The sequence below is a fragment of the Erythrolamprus reginae genome, chromosome 8 (genome assembly GCF_031021105.1).
Source record: "Erythrolamprus reginae isolate rEryReg1 chromosome 8, rEryReg1.hap1, whole genome shotgun sequence".
Lineage (NCBI taxonomy): Eukaryota > Metazoa > Chordata > Lepidosauria > Squamata > Dipsadidae > Erythrolamprus > Erythrolamprus reginae.
This window is the reverse complement of record NC_091957.1, coordinates 58,537,996-58,553,350: the sequence shown is the minus strand read 5'-3', so window position 1 is coordinate 58,553,350 and position 15,355 is coordinate 58,537,996. Positions and strand designations below refer to the sequence as shown.

Genomic DNA, 15,355 nt, shown 5'->3' with positions numbered 1-15,355 from the left:
TGTTGGGGGGGGGCTCTGTTCCTGGTTCTTGGAGGGAGGGCTAGGAGGGGGGGAGGCATGGGGGGGAGGCTTCTCTGAAAGGGCATCTGAGGCCCACTTGGATGCTCCTGTTGTGGGGCTGGAGGTTTCCCCTGGGCTCAGAAGGGGCTTCTGGGGGCTTCTAAGAGGGGCTGACCCTTGACTCCCAAAGGGGGTGAAGGTCCCCATTGGCATTGGCCCTGCAGCTGGTAAACTAGGACCCCCATAATGCTCTCTCTCTCTCTCTCTCTCACACACACACACACACACAGAGGTCTTGGTTTGGGCCCCAATGCCAGTGCGCCCGTGCTTGGGCGGGAGGCGGGCTGAGGGCTAAACCCTCCAACCAGTTGGATCGCATCCTCTCCCTTTGGGGCCTGCAGATAAGGCTGCTTCCCTCTTTCATTGCCTCAGTTTCCCCGGATCCTTCCTTGATAACATTGACAGATTGTTTAGGGGAAAATATGTCCACAAAACAACTTTAAAGACGGTGTGTGGTGTGAGTGGTAATAGTAAGGGACTGTTCAGCCACAGAAACCAGTACGGAATATATATTATATACAGTAACAAGATAGAATAGACAAACGTATCCTCTGACGGAGACAAGAGCCACCTGCCAAGGGCCTGATGGGCCTTGCTTTGAAGGACGGAGAAAGGAAGGAGCTCCAGGGTCACCCAGGATTGCACCGTCCTACTTGTCTGGAGATGGATCCTACCCTTAGTAGGCTGCATGGATTCTACCCTTAGTAGGCCCAAGTGGCTTGACATCCCGCCAAGCCACTTTGTTCAGTTGGGCTTCTGGGATAGAAAGTGGCTTTGTGTAGTTCACAAAACAGACACAAAATTGTCATCCTAGTTTAGAGCATTGTGGGAGAGAGTGCCTGGTTCTCTCTCTAGGCCAGTGATGCCAAAACCTTTTCCCCCATAGGTGCCGAAAGCGTGCGCCCATGTGCTATTGCAGATCTATGTGTGCCCACAGCCATAACTCAATACCCCTGCTCTCCACCCACCCCGTATGTGCCTGTGACCTCCCCCCACTGCCCCGCCCCCAGGCATCTCACCCTCCGCTCCCCTGTTTCCCAACTTCCAATGGGCCCGGTAGGCCCACTTTTCATCCTTCCCTTGGAGCCTGGAGAGGCCTCCCCTGCCCCCCTGGAGGTCCTCTGGAGGCCAGAAACGCCCTCCCAGGGCCTCAGAGCAAAAATCTGCTGTAGCTAAACTAGGGCAACGGCTCACATGCCGGCAGATATGCTCCACCGGCCACCTGTGCCACAGGTGCCATAGGTTTGCCATCACGGCTCTAGGCGAAAGCAACAAGGCTAAATGTGGGGCAGGGGTCTACCCAGTGTGGGTTGTGTTGGTTGTCCTGGGACTTTTGGAACAGGTCCCTCCAAAACCCATGTACAAATCAGCTGGTTGGGTCCTGGAGGGTCCCATCTCTCCTGCCTTATAATGTCTGCTGCTCAGAGTCTTGGGGTCCACCTCCTTGTGCAGTTTGGCTGCCCAGTGTGCAGAAGAGCATTGGTGGCCTTAGAGCAGGGTTTCCCAACGTTGGCAACTTGGACTTCAACTCCCAGAATGCCCCAGCCAGCATTCGCTGCCTTAGAGGAGGCTCCCACTGGGGGCGGGGGCTCAGGTACAGATCCTGGCTGCCCCCCGTCCTGCTCAAGGGCCTGACTTGAGGGCAGGAGGATTGTCCAGCCACTTCACTTGTTGATTGATTGACTGTGTGCCTGTTTTTTATATATACTGTTTTTATGAGATTACTAATTTAAATTGTAATTAGATTGGTGGGCATTGGATTTGGATTTGTGTACTGTGCTGTTTTTTATGATTGTTGTGAGCCACCCCGAGTTTGTGGAGAGGGGCGGCATATAAATCCAATAAATCTAATCCAATCCAATCTAATCAATCTCAGACAGCCACAGACTGGAGCATTGTCAGGTTCACCAGAGGCAGAAGGAAAAGTGTCCAGGTGGCCGAATTTGGGGCTTGGGGTTGGCCAGGAACCCCACAATTAAGAAGCATAGCTCACATGACTAACAGTGGCCCCAAAGACAAATCTACATTGGTTGGTGGCTTTAAAAATTTGTATTTAGTTTTATTCATATATCTGTGTCCTGTCTGTGTTACTTTTGCAAATAACTCAAATAACACACACATATCTAACCCAACTTCCTCCTCCTCTTTTCCCCACAACAACCCTGTGAGGTGGGCTGGGCTGAGAGAAGGGGATTGCCAGCTTTCATGGCTGAGGTGGGGCTTGAACTCACGGTCCCTTGTGTTGATGGACCTTTGTGGGCGTTTCTGTTGTGAGAGGCATTTTTTTGATTTGAAAGTTGAGGGGGGGGGAAGGTGTAGGTACAGAGGATGTGGATAGAAGAACGGCCCCACCCAGGTCACAGGAGATGGGTGGAGAAGAAGGCTCTTCACCTGCTTCTTTCTCTGTGAGAAGAAACGCAAATTACTCTCCGGGCAGCTTCCACGCCACAGGCCCCAAAGGGTAAAAAAAAACCCTCCCCCACCACCTGGAGGCTCTCTTGAAGCCCAAAATGCTCCCCCCCAAGAGCCTCTGCAAGCCCAAAACCAGCCGGCTGGCACACACATGCATGTTGGAGCTGAGCGAGGGCAAGGGCTTGCGTGCCAGCAGATATGGCTCCGGGTGCCACCACCTGTGGTCCCCCTCCCTGTTCCAGGGGCTTTTCTTGGAGGGAGGAGATGGCCTTTGTGGGGTGGCCTGGCCTGGTCTTGCCAGGAATTAGGTCTGCTTAGCCCCAGGGTGCCCCACAGGGGTTGGGGAAAGGAGCAGCCGAGGGTCCCCAAGGAGGCAAAGGTGGAGAAGCCGCCCTGGGACAAGGGCCGACTTTGGCCCAGGCAGAGTCTCGGCTGCTCTCCAACCTTGGCTGATCTTGGGCGGCCGGCAGGGTCGGGGGAATCGGGGCCGCCGGTCAGCGTGGAGGGGCTGGCTGGGAGGCAGGGATGGAACGGCGCCTCGGCCGTCCTGGGGCCTTTCGCCGCCTCCCTTCCCGGCCAGGCTCCGGGCGGCGGGGGAGGCGAGGGCCAGGGCGGGGGGGGGGGGCGGCGGCGGCGGCGCCTTTAAGGGCCCCCTGCTTGAGATGCTCGGCGCCGCGGCCGCTACCCTGCACGCCGATTGGCTGCGGCGCGGCGAACGGGAGCTGCGGGGCGAGCGCGATGCTCTGCCTGCCCCCTCCGCCGGCCGGGGAGCGCAGGCGGCAGAGGCGGAGAGCAGCGCCGGCAGCAGCCGCTTCCTCGCCGCGCTCGGCCAGAGGCGCAGAAGCCCCCGCGGAGCCGCGCAGTCCCCGGGCCGGGCAGCGCTCCCTCCGCCGCTCCCCCCTCGCAGCCGCCCCGGCCGCCCCCTCCCTTCCCCTCCCTCCCCTCCCCGGAGCGCGGCGGGCTGGGCGATGCAGCGCGGCTCCCGCCGCCGCCGCGGTGATGATGCGCTAGCGACGAGGTGACGGGCTCGGCGGCGGCGGCGGCGGGCGCGGCGCGCGGGGGCCGTCGGGGTCATTGTCTCGGCGCGGGCAAGATGCACAAGCACCACCACTGCTGCCGCTGCCCGGAGTGCTACGAGGTGACGCGCATGGCGGCCCTGCGGCGCATGGAGCCCCCCAGCTACGGCGAGTGGCAGCAGCACGAGCAGTTCGGCGGCGGGGGCGGGGGCGGCGGCTACGGGGGCGGCTACGGCTCGCAGACGCTGCCCTCGCAGCCCGGGGGGGGCGCCACCCCCACCGCCCGCGCCAAGGGCAAGCTGGTGCCCACCGCCCGCGACTGCGCGCCCCCCGCGCCGCCCAAGCAGGGCCCGGCCAAGGGGGGCGGCTGCGGCGGCGGCGGCGGGGGGGCGGGCACCCCGAAGATCAACGGCAGCAGCCCCGCCTGGTGGCCCGAGTGCACCTGCTCCAACCGCGACTGGTATGAACAGGTGGGTGCCGCCGCTCGGCCGCGATGGCGGGGGGGGGGGGGACGGGGGACGGGGCGGCCGGAGGGACCGAGGCCCGAGAGTCCACGCGTGGAGGCGCCCCCTCCCCCCGCAGCCCCCGGGACACCCCCCGCTCAGATCCCCTCCGGCCCGGCCCAGGGAGCCGGGCGACCCCTCCGCGCCACCAGCGGAGAAAATGGATGGAGTCTCACGCGAAGCAAGAAAATGGAGGCTGCCTCGGTGGGTCCCCGCCTTGTGCGAGTGGGCCAAGCCTCGTGGCTGGCAGCTGCCTCGCCCAGCCCAGCCCCCCAGGGGCAGATTCCGGCGGGGGGGTCATCCAGGGGCGGTTGGGGGAAGAGCCCCGTCCTTCAGCCGTCTATGCCTGCGCGGGGTCGGCCTCTTGCCTGGGTACCGGGCACTGCAGCTGTGGCAGACCTGCGGGGGCTTCTCCTTCGTGGCCCCAGGCAGCTCCGGTGGTGGTGGTGGTGGTGGGGATGGCGATCTGTGCCGCGTGCGAGGAGCTGCTGGGCTCCCTTCCCCCCCAGCTGTCAGATGGAAACGGGTCCATAGCCATCGCTCTCGTCTAAGATGGCAGTGGCAAGATGTGTGTGTGTGTGTGTGTGTGTGTGTGTGTGTGTGTGTGTGTGTGTGTACGTGGCTCTGCTCTGGGTCTGGCTGTGTGATAGGGAGCTGGTCAAAAGGCAGAGTGGTGGTGTGAGGAGGAAAGGGAGAACTGGGGAGGCATTGGGGGGGGGCTGAGCTGGCTGTGGAGGATGGGGCCGGGCTCAGAGGGGGGGGGGGGGGGCTATAGACAGGCCAAAGGGCTCCCAGGGGGGTCAGGAGGGTTTGCACTGAGCTGTGGGCAGGGGCGGCTCTTCCTCAGCCAGCCTAGCCAAGTGGTCTGTACTGGGGTGGGGGGGCTGCCTTTAGCAGTGCCAAGAAGGAAGGGGGGGCACTGTCCCAGGTTGGCCCCTGCCTGTCTCCCTGCTGTGTGTGCAGGAGCTTCTGGGGGGCTGGCTGGCCCCTCTTGTGGGGAGCTGCTCTCCAGCACTAGAGGAAGTGGGGGGGGTTATTCTTGGCCCCACTTGGTCTCTGGTGTCCACAATGCTGGAGGGGAATTGGCAGCACCTGGGGGAGGCCGGGCTGCTCTGATGGATTTTGTAGGCCAGGAATCCCCCCCCCCGCAGAGTATTATCTTCCAGGGGCTCCTCTGCCTCCTCCCACCCCCACCGGAGGTGTGTGAAGTGGGGATCCTTAGTCAGGGGGCAGAAAGGAAGAGGTGCCCCCTGGACATGATGGAGTGGCCCACAACTGGGCCTGTGTGCCGTGGCAGGAGGGCGGTGCAGGGAGGTGGTCTGATTGGGGGAAGAGGGCTCTTCTGCCCCACGGCCGGCCGGTCTGTCCCCTGCGGGAGTGGAGGCCACCGGGAAGGAGCCAGGCCAGGCTTCTCCACTCCAACCCATCACATGGGGGGGGGGACTGTTTGAGGTGGGGGCTTCAGAGAAGGGAGGGGCAGCCTTAGCTTCTGGGGACTCGGTTTTGGAGCGCTGGGTGGGAGCAGAGAAGCCGGGGGGAGCCCGGCATGGCTGGTTGCTTGGGGGTCCCCCGAGGCGACAGGAGTGGGTGACGGAGGGATAAAAGGGGACGGGGGGGCAGGTGGGCAGGGCCTGCCGAGGGGGGGCACCTGGCTGAGGGCTGTGGGGGTCGAGGGGTGGGGTGGGGTTTCCTGAGGCAAAGGGGGGGGAGCCGTGAGGGAGAGGATGGGGCCGAGAAGCTGGAGGTGGGAGGTTGGCAGGGTGAGGTTGCTATGGCTACTCATGTTCTATTCGGGGAGGGAGGGAGGGAGGAGGGGGGGAGGGCGCTTCATCCTGGCACTGGAAGGTGGAGGCGGAGGAGGGGGCGGGGGGGCAGCGGAGGGGAAGGCGGCGCAGCTGGGGGAGAGCAGGGGAAGCGGGCAAGCCGGCTGGGGGGCTGGCAGGGGAGGGCCAGGCTGCTGGAGGGGGGGGCATGGGGAGCCCCCCCTGCTGCTTCACCCGGCTCCCCTCGAGATCGTCTGCCTCTCGTGCGCCAGGCAGGATGTCAGCCACCCCGTGTGGCCCTGGCCCTGGCTGTGACTCAGAGGGAACCGAAAGCCTGACCCCCCCCCCAGCCTCAGCTGCCTGGCATTTGGTGTTAGTGAGAGCAGAGGGCTTCTCCGGGGGTCTCCTCCTCCGCTCTAGGGACTCCCGGCATCTGCCCCCCCGTCTGGAGGAAGCTTCCTTGGGGTGCCTCTGCCCTACCTTATAATGGGGCAGGGGTCCGGGTGGCCAGTCAATCCCTGGGAACCCTTCCTGGGATTTTGGCCTCTCAGCCCCTGGCACAAATCCAGAGGGCGACTTTGGGGGCTTCCACGCCAAGGGAGGCAGATTGGGGAGACTGTAGCTGTGCTTTTCTCTGGGGTCTGTTATGGGGTGCCCCCCACTGGGCATCACCTGTCGTGCACAGGTGTGCTCCAGTGGTCCTTTCCTACCAGCATCTGTTCCTCTGCGTCCTCCTTCTCCCGCCCAGGTATCTGAAGAGGCCTCCAGCGAGCGCCACCCCTCTTCTTCCCTGACCCATACGTTCTGTGGACACCTTCAGGGGGCCTTGATGCTGGTCCACATTGATCCCATCTCATCCATCGAGAGGTTTAATGTCAGGGTGGTCTGGCCCTGGGCAGGGGGTCTCGCAGCAGAGCCTGGGTAGGAGACCTGTGGGACGGAAGAGGGGGCTTTAGATCCCAGCAACCTCCAGGCAGATCCTGGATCTACAAGGGATGCTGGCTAATTCCCCCCTCCCCCCATTTCTTCCAGGAATTTCATCTCACCTTTCAGTCTCCATAGGTAACGTTAGGCCCTGGATGCACTAATCGTAAAACACGGGGGGCTCTGCTGCCATCGGAATGCCTTGGGAGGAAGTGGGGCGGAGGGGGCTTGGGGGACCAGGAGCTTCCGTTCCCATTCAAGGGGGCCTTTCCTCCCTCCCTCGTGCCGGCAGCTTTCCTGCTCAGCTGCTGGGGCTCATTTCTCAGAAACAGACCTTTCGGTGATATCTGAACGGTCAACCTTGGCCGATCTTGGAAATGGCGTAACGCCGGACTCGGCTCCCGGTGCTGGGAATCCGAAGAGGGATGATGGAAGTCTCGGAAATGGCCAAACAAGCCCCTTTGATCTTGTGGCCCCCTCAATGTGCCCACGGAGCCACTCGGAGAGTGGAACTGGGTGGGGGTGGTTTGGCCTAGTCCCGCCTCTTGCCAGTCTTGTGTCACTCCCAGATGACTAATTTTTGAGGTGGGGGAGGCAGGAATTTGGCTCCGCCTCCCTTTCTCCCCAGCAGGTAACAAACCTGGCGTAGAACCCAATGATGGGTTCTAACTCAACCATGGAAGGATTCCTCTGACTTCGTTGGCTTTGAAAGCTCGGCCGCTGCTTGTGAAGCCCCAGGTCTTTCTCAGCCGAGGGGCCTCCCTCCTTTGCGGGCTCTCTGGACCACTCGGGACCCCTTTTGGGCCAGGAGCCTTGGAGGTAGATGGGCCGGGAGGTTCTCACTAGCGCTGGGACCCTCCAATCGGTGGCTGGTGCTGCCTGCTGGTCACTTGTGGCACCTGCTCTAAACGAATCCTCATGTATATAAACCCGTCGTATTTTGCTCTTGTGGAGGGTTGTCCCGCTGTCTCTCCGAGATGCGCTTGGCCATTCTCGGCTCAGATCAGCATCTGCACAGCTCTCCTCCCTCCCCCCCCCCGCGTTAAAGAACAAGGGTTTCTCTTCCTTTTCGGGCAGCAGGAGGGTAACTCTGCAGCCAACTGAATTGACCCCTCTCGGATGCTGACCCTAAGATTGGAGGCCGGGTGCCTTGAGGCGGAGTGGAGCTGTGCCGTTCCCCAGGGCTGAGGGAAAGGGGGGCTGGGGGGTTATTTGCAGGCCAGACTCAGTATGGCTGAGGAATGGCTATCCGGCACAGACTCTGGCCTGGCTACCTGCCCCTGGGAGGCCGTGGCTTCAGCTGTTCCTTCCAGAAGCCTTGGAGCCCCCCCCCCCGTTTCCCATGGCTTCAGCTACTCAGAGGCTGATGGGAAAAGCCTCCTTGGTTGGGGAGATCCCTGCCCAATGTGGACTTTGGGGGGTGGGGGGTGGTCTTCCCCTTACGCTGCTTCTAACATGGCCAGGCTGGAGTTGCTGACCATTTCCTTCGGCAGTGGGGTCACCCTAGAGCTGCTCCCGCGACTGTTATCATTACTGGCAGGTTTTTGCTTCGTCGTCCAGTGGAAGCTGCTGTCGCTTTTTCTGGGAGGTAAAAGATACAATAGGCCACATTCTGCACAGTGAGTAATTGGGGCGGTAGAGAATAGGCCCGTCTGGTCACGTGGACTTGACCCTTTGGAGTTCCAGCTCATGCTGCTTATGTTGGTGGTGACCGTATTCCATTCCCTCCATCTGTGGGGTGGTTTAATTTTTTTTTTAAAAAAAATTCTATTTAATATATACATTAAAAAAGACAGGCACAACATACCGTATTAACATACATTATACACATATAAATTAAATATTTTCAAGTTGGTCGACGTCCATATTTTAATGGTTTTATCTCTATATTGTACACTTATACATCTGTATATATATATTGTCTAGGGAGCCACTTTTCACTGTGGGTTTTCTCCCCCCTTTTGCCTCCATTTATACCACATGGTCCAGGTGGAACAGTCGTCCAAATCTTTTTTGTCCGTCAATTCCATGGCTAACCGGTCCATTTCAGCGCAGGGGGGGGGGGTTTAATTTCTGCTCCCATCCCCCAACCTGACTGTTCCCTGACACCCAGGTTGTCAGGCTGTCTGAATCCATCTTCAAAGCCTTTTGGAAGGTCGGTTGATGTGGTCTGGTTTTGCCTTGGTGGCTGTTGAGGCTGTGGTGGCCTCTGCTTGGTTCCATCTGCTTTTATCCAGGCCTGGGAGAGAGCGAAGTGGGGGGGGGGCATCAGAGCGTAAAAGAACTGAGTGGATGTTGCTAGGGGAGACCATCCCTCTCTTGCCAGAGCCGCTGGGGGATCTTGGCCAGCCGAGAGGCGGAATTGGGGATTCGGAGGCTCAGGTGGGCTGCCCTTCCCTCTCACGCCTGTTCCATCTCGGCCTCCTTGCTCCTCTGGGCCCCGAAGTGACCCTTTCAGCCAAGAGTCACTACTGGGAACAAGGGGCTCATTTGGCTGGAGAGCCATTTGGGCTGATGAGCGAGTGTGGTGCCCCCCCCAGGCCTCTGAGAGAGAGAGCCAGTGGAAGGGCCAGTGGAAGGAGGGGCTGCTCCCTCGGACAGGCCAAGGTCCGAGCCAGGGCTATCTGGGCATCCCCTCCCATCCTCCATCCCCAGCTCTTCTGCCTGGCATGTTGGCCTTTGGCTGAATCCCCCCCCCATCCGGCAGTCAAGCCCAGATGACCACTCGGACTGGAGTGGCTCTGGAGGAGGCTGGGGAGAGGGCTGGTTCTTTGGGGCCGGGAGAGGTGGGTGGGTGGGTGGGGCTGCTCCCCCCCCGCCCCGCAGCTGCCAGTCTCGGAAGAAGCGCCGGAGCCCACTTCAGCAGGCGCCGGTGCTGGACAGCTCCCGCCGCTGGGGAAAAACCTGGGAAGTCCCGGATCGAGCCCCCCTCTGAGTCAGGCGTGGAAGCGGACAGGGGGGTTGAAACGGCGCCAGGGACTGTAGAATTAGCCAATTATGGGTGTGTGTGTGTCCTCCTCGGTGGTCTCTGGGCTGGCTTCGTTGCAGACGTTTCATTACGCGAACGAGGTAACATCACCAGTGCTAATCGTCAGCACTGGAACACCCCCCCCCCCCGCATGTCAGCCCCAGGCTGCAAATCTTCCCCTTTATGATCAACGACTTAAAATAAAGTCTGAGAGTTCAGTTTACTGGTCCGTGCTCCAAAGGCAACGGTGTTACCTGCAGATGGGGAGGGTGGACTGGCCAGAGAGAGGGGGGGAGGGAGGGAGGTTGGTTTTCTGGCTGAACTAAACATGCAGGCAGTGTGGTCACTTAATTCTGGCTTTACATGTAACAGTGAATGGCCTTTGGGGGGGCAATGTAAGCAGGCCCTTTGCCCTGGGGAGTTGGTGTGTGTGTGTGTGTGTGTGTGTGTGTGAGAGAGAGAGAGAGAGAGAGAGAGAGACCTCAGCCAAGTCTTCAAAGAAGGCTCCTGTGGAAGGGACGCATGTCACTTGGTGTTGGGGGGGTGTTTCTCCATCCCGATCCCTCCCCAGTTTTTTCTTTTAATGATTTAAAGCAGCTTATTGTTCCCGGGTGTCTCTTTTCCCAATTTGTATTTTTTGGAGCATGTTTGTTTGTGTACAGCTTTTGCCTTTTTGGACAACTTCTCGGGGGGGGGGGGGGGTTGGTAATGGATTAATACTTCTTGACAGCCAAGAGTTTGGGTTTTGGCAACAGCTTCCTGTTTTCAGTATTTCCTCTACAAGTTCAGACTTGGAACCAAGCAGGAACTGAAAACAATAACAGAACAGAATAGAATAGAACAGAACAGAATAGAATAGAATAGAATTCCTTATTGGCCAAGTGTGATTGGATACAAGGGATTTGTCTTTGGTGTGGGTGCTCGCCTATAGATTTGTCGAGAATCATGAGATATAACACTTAATGATTGTCATATAAGCAACGAGGAAACAATCCATATTAATAAAAGTCTTAAGGATCCAAGTAATAAGTTACAGTCATAGTCCTGAGTGGGAGGAGATGGGGGATAGCCATTCCCACCTGGTCTCCTGGGGCAGAGGGGGTGGGGTGAGATGGGGGGGGGGCTGGAGACTGACCGTGAGATCAGGTTGCTCGTGTTAGTGTAGGATGGGAAGAGACCCTTTTTATCTGGTCAGACCTTTGATCTATTGTTAGAAATTGTTAGAAATAAGGGTTATTTTCAAACAAATCATAAAAACAGTTCCCTGCCTAATTTATTAATTGTGCTTTGTTATTTGATCCTGTGCATTTAAAATTCCCTTTGAAATCAAGTTGCAGAGGTCATTGTTAGCTCCTGAGGCATAGTTGGGTGTGTGTGTGTAGGAAAATAGAGGTAAAGATGAAGGAATATTCCCTTTCTCATCCTTTCCTGAGAGGTGGCTGGATTCTGGACCCATCCAGGATCTGCCAAAGGCCAGGGAGTTGGAGAAAGTGGGCACGCCAGATCAGAGGAAAAACCATGTTAGAGTTGGCCAACAGCTGGATAATTGTGGGCCAGAGTAGAAGGGGCCCTGATACTGCTCTTCTCCCACACGGAAATGAGACCCCCTTTTTTCCCCAGTAAAAGTTTTTTATTTTTTCCTCGGATAACATACATCATACAGTATATGCCTTCAATAAAAATACTTACTTACTTACTTACTTACTTACTTACTTACTTACTTACTTACTTACTTACTTATTTATTGGATTTGTATGCCGCCCCTCTCCGGAGACTCGGGGCGGCTAACAGCAACAATAAAGCAGTGTACAATAGTAGTCTGATGTTAGAAATAATATACATATAGGCGCTTAAAAACAATAGTACAATAACAAGTTACATTCCAATTTTAATTTTATTATTATTATTCAATCCATCTCAATCTTTCCTCTCCACTCCCCTCTTTCTATCTCCAGTGGCTATTCCACCTCTTGTACCTACTTTTTTTACACCTTCTTTGCTTTTTCCTACTACCATCTCCTCCTCCTTCCTTCCTTCCTTCCTTCCTTCCTCGTTCTCTGCCTCCCTTTCTACTCTCTCTCCTTTCTCTCCTTCTTTCCTACTGCCTCTTATGCCCTCTGAATCCTTCCCTGAGTCGATATTTTACTTACATTTTTTCTTATTATTTTTATCTCCACTAAACCCCCCCATACATCATATAGGTCAACTTAGTAAACATATATCATCCATTAAATATCAATAATTCTACTTAGTTTCATATCTGTTATTCTCAGTATACAGTGTTCCCTCGATTTTCGCGGGTTCAAACTTCGCGAAATGTCTATACCACGTTTTTTCAAAAATATTAATTAAAAAATACTTTGCGGGTTTTTCCCCTATACCACAGTTTTTCCCGCCCGATGACGTCATATGTCATTGCCAAACTTTCGTCTGCCTTTAATAAATATTTTTTTTAATAAACTTTAATAACTAAACATGGTGAGTAATAATCTAAATGGTTGCTAAGGGAATGGAAAATTGCAATTTAGGGGTTTAAAGTGTTAAGGGAAGGCTTGTGATACTGTTCATAGCCAAAAATAGTGTATTTACTTCCGCATCTCTACTTCGCGGAAATTCGACTTTCGCGGGCGGTCTCGGAACGCATCCCCTACGAAAATCGAGGGACCACTGTATGTCATTAATCTCATGCTGCTTCCTTTGTCTAATTTTGTCACCTGGTTTACATAGATAGTTTAATTCTCCAGTTAATTTTTAATGCTATTATTTACTTCCTCTGCTAGTTATTCACTCTTGTTTAATAAATCAAAGCCATTGTGCTTCATTCATTTCCTTAATTCCTTACCCCTCCTTTGTTTTTCTAAATCTGTTTTCTCATAACTAAATGCCCTTAAAAATTCCACAATTACTTATTTTTCAGAAATTAAATGTCAATTCATATTAAATATTTTATATTTTATATATGTCTTAATGTCTTACAAAACAGAAGGCAAATATTTTTAAAATTTCAAAGCTTAAACGGATCCATTGTTCATTATACTGTGTCTTCCCCTCTAATGCTTCAGATATAACATTTAAACTTTATTTCCACGTCTAATTTGTACCAATCTATAATATAATTATATTTTCCCAAAATTATTACTTTATTATATAATTAATTATTTTTAAATACGTATGTTAAATTCAATTCTTAAGTAAAATTAATATCAATGTCAATATTAATTCTCATCATCAACTGTTAGTCATTCAAAATCTCAAATTTCTCAAGATTGTCAATTCATCCATTACTAATAGTGATTCTTTCCCTCTCAAGATGCCAATATGTATTTAACCATTTTTAGATTAATCCATCTAATCAAAAATATGAATGATAACCATCCAATATATTCATAGATATAATCCATTATATATTAGAAAAAAAGGTCATTATATAATAAACATATAATGAGCAAATAATCAATGAGCAATCAACCATCTATCATTCATTATTCATTATACCGTATATTCCCCTCTAATATTACCAATAGGTCGTTTTAAATTTATTTCAGCAGATTCAATTAATACCAATTTAAAATATAATAGCATTTTTCGAGGTTATCATTTAATTGTATAGTTACTTAAATTCTTAAAGGAAAAGCTTATTATCACTAACAATATTATCACCATCCACTTTGTTTTCAAATAAACAATCATTCACAGTCCCAAATTTCCTAAGATTAACTCATTGCAGCCGCTGCTCATGATAAAACCTTTCCCTCTAGAAATACCCATGTATGTATTTGAGAATTTGAGTCAGGGGGCCAACAGCGGGATACTTGGGGGCCGGGGCAGAAGGGACACTGATCCTGCTCTCCTCCCACGTGGAAATGAGACCCCTTTGTGGGGCCGCATGTGGCTCGGGGGGCCCCCCTGGCCAAGTGGAGCAACCACAGAGAAGCCACCGAGGGCAGCAGCTCCATTCACTCAGTTGCCTTTTCCTCTTTCAGGCCAGCCCATCCCCCATTATTGTGAACACCGACACACTGGAGCCCCCCCTCTCGGTAAGTTTGCCTCCTCCTCCGGGGGGGGTCTCGCTCACTCCCTTCTTGGCTGCCCGATGGGTGGACTCCCTTGTCTGGAGCCCTAGGGCAGGGGGTGGGATGGAGGGCCCGGAGGGGTCTCTCTCTCTCCCTCTCTCAAGTGGGCCTGCCGGTTCTTGGAGAGGGTGGCCCAAAGCGGCTCCCTGGGGAAATCGGCCGTGGGCCAGGTTCCTGCCTGCCGAAACAGCCTTTCAGGGCTCATCCTGAGGGTTGGGCTCCCCCACCTCCACTCTGCAGCCATTCGGCCTCCCTGGGCCTCTGGGACACTGGCCGGGACACACACACCTCAGCTCAGGATTTGGGGTTGGGGGGGATGTTTACGCGATGAGCCCCTGAAATAAGCAGCCCTGCGTGGCCAGGCCTTGCCCTGCTTCATTCCACCAGCACCTGCGTTTGGGCGGACTCTGGTTTTAACTGCCCAATCGTTCCTGGTGGTCCTCGAAGGGGATTCAGTGGCCAACAGCCTTTTTTCTCCTGCTTCGTGGCGTGGGCTGACCGATCCTGCCCATGTGGCTCAGGAGGGGCCTTGGCTGGTATTTGGCCCCCTGGGCTCCATGCACCAGGCATGCGGGGGGGGGGGGGGGCTTGATTTCTGAGTCCTGGAACTGCCTTCTCTCCCCCCTCCCCACAGGTGAATGGCAGCGACGGCATGTTCAAGTACGAGGAGATTGTTCTGGAGCGGGGTGAGTGGGGCTGCCCCCGGCCGGAAGCCCACCTTCTCCCTCCCTGGCCCACGCAGCAGGGGGGGCCTCTTTCCTGTGCTGGTTTTCAGAGGGGGAGCTTCCTGGGGTCCCCAGTCCTGGGCAGAGCTGGGGTTGCCCCTCCTTACGCCCGTCTCTCTGGCGCCTCTTTGCTTTACTCTCCTGGTGGGCCGGGTGGACGTTCACGTTGGGTCTCTTGGCAGGGAAACTCCGGCCTCGGCTTCAGCATTGCTGGGGGCACCGACAACCCCCACATCCCCGACGATCCAGGCATCTTCATCACGAAGATCATCCCGGGTGGAGCTGCCGCCATGGACGGGCGCCTGGGGTGAGTGTTGGGGGGGCACAGATGCCCCCGCAGGGCCGGGAGGTTTGCTGTGGGACCTCTCTCCCCTCACCCTCTGCTCCGCGGCCACAGGGTCAATGACTGCGTGCTTCGGGTCAATGAAGTGGACGTCTCGGAGGTGGTGCACAGCAAGGCGGTGGAGGCGCTGAAGGAGGCCGGCCCAGTGGTCAGGCTGCTGGTCAGGCGGAGGCAGCCCCCTGCAGAGACTATCATGGAGGTCAACCTGATGAAGGGGCCCAAAGGTGAGCAGCTGGGCTCCTGGGCGGGGGGCACGGGGGGGGGCTTGAGCTGACATCCAAAGAGTCTCGGGCTCAGGGGTTTCACCAAACAGGGCCGGGAGGGACAGTCAACTGCTCGGCTGTGGGGTGGGGGCCTCGCAGGGGCTGCTGTTGGCTAGGAAGGTCCTTGAAGCCCCCTCCTCAGGAGAGCCTGCTGCCAGGAGGGGTCCGGCAGATTCCAGCTGTGGGAAGAGAATATCTGCAGCCCTTGCAGAGGAGGGGAGGGGGTTCTTGCAGTGAGGTGGGCCATGCTCATGCAGAGAAGCCCTCCCACCCGTAAGGGAGAAGGGCCCAAGCCCAGTTCCCCT

General features: G+C 55.8%; 1 protein-coding gene across 1 annotated transcript in view; it reads left to right on the top strand.

The window, feature by feature from the left end:
• The window catches only part of DLG3 (discs large MAGUK scaffold protein 3), a 41,672-nt gene that overhangs the window by 6,522 nt on the left and 19,795 nt on the right, over positions 1–15,355 (top strand). The window contains exons 5-8 of the mRNA XM_070760155.1: positions 13,630–13,683; positions 14,354–14,406; positions 14,629–14,751; positions 14,842–15,038. Coding sequence (XP_070616256.1) covers positions 13,630–13,683; positions 14,354–14,406; positions 14,629–14,751; positions 14,842–15,038 — 427 coding nt within the window. The remainder of the gene's footprint in view (positions 1–13,629; positions 13,684–14,353; positions 14,407–14,628; positions 14,752–14,841; positions 15,039–15,355) is intronic.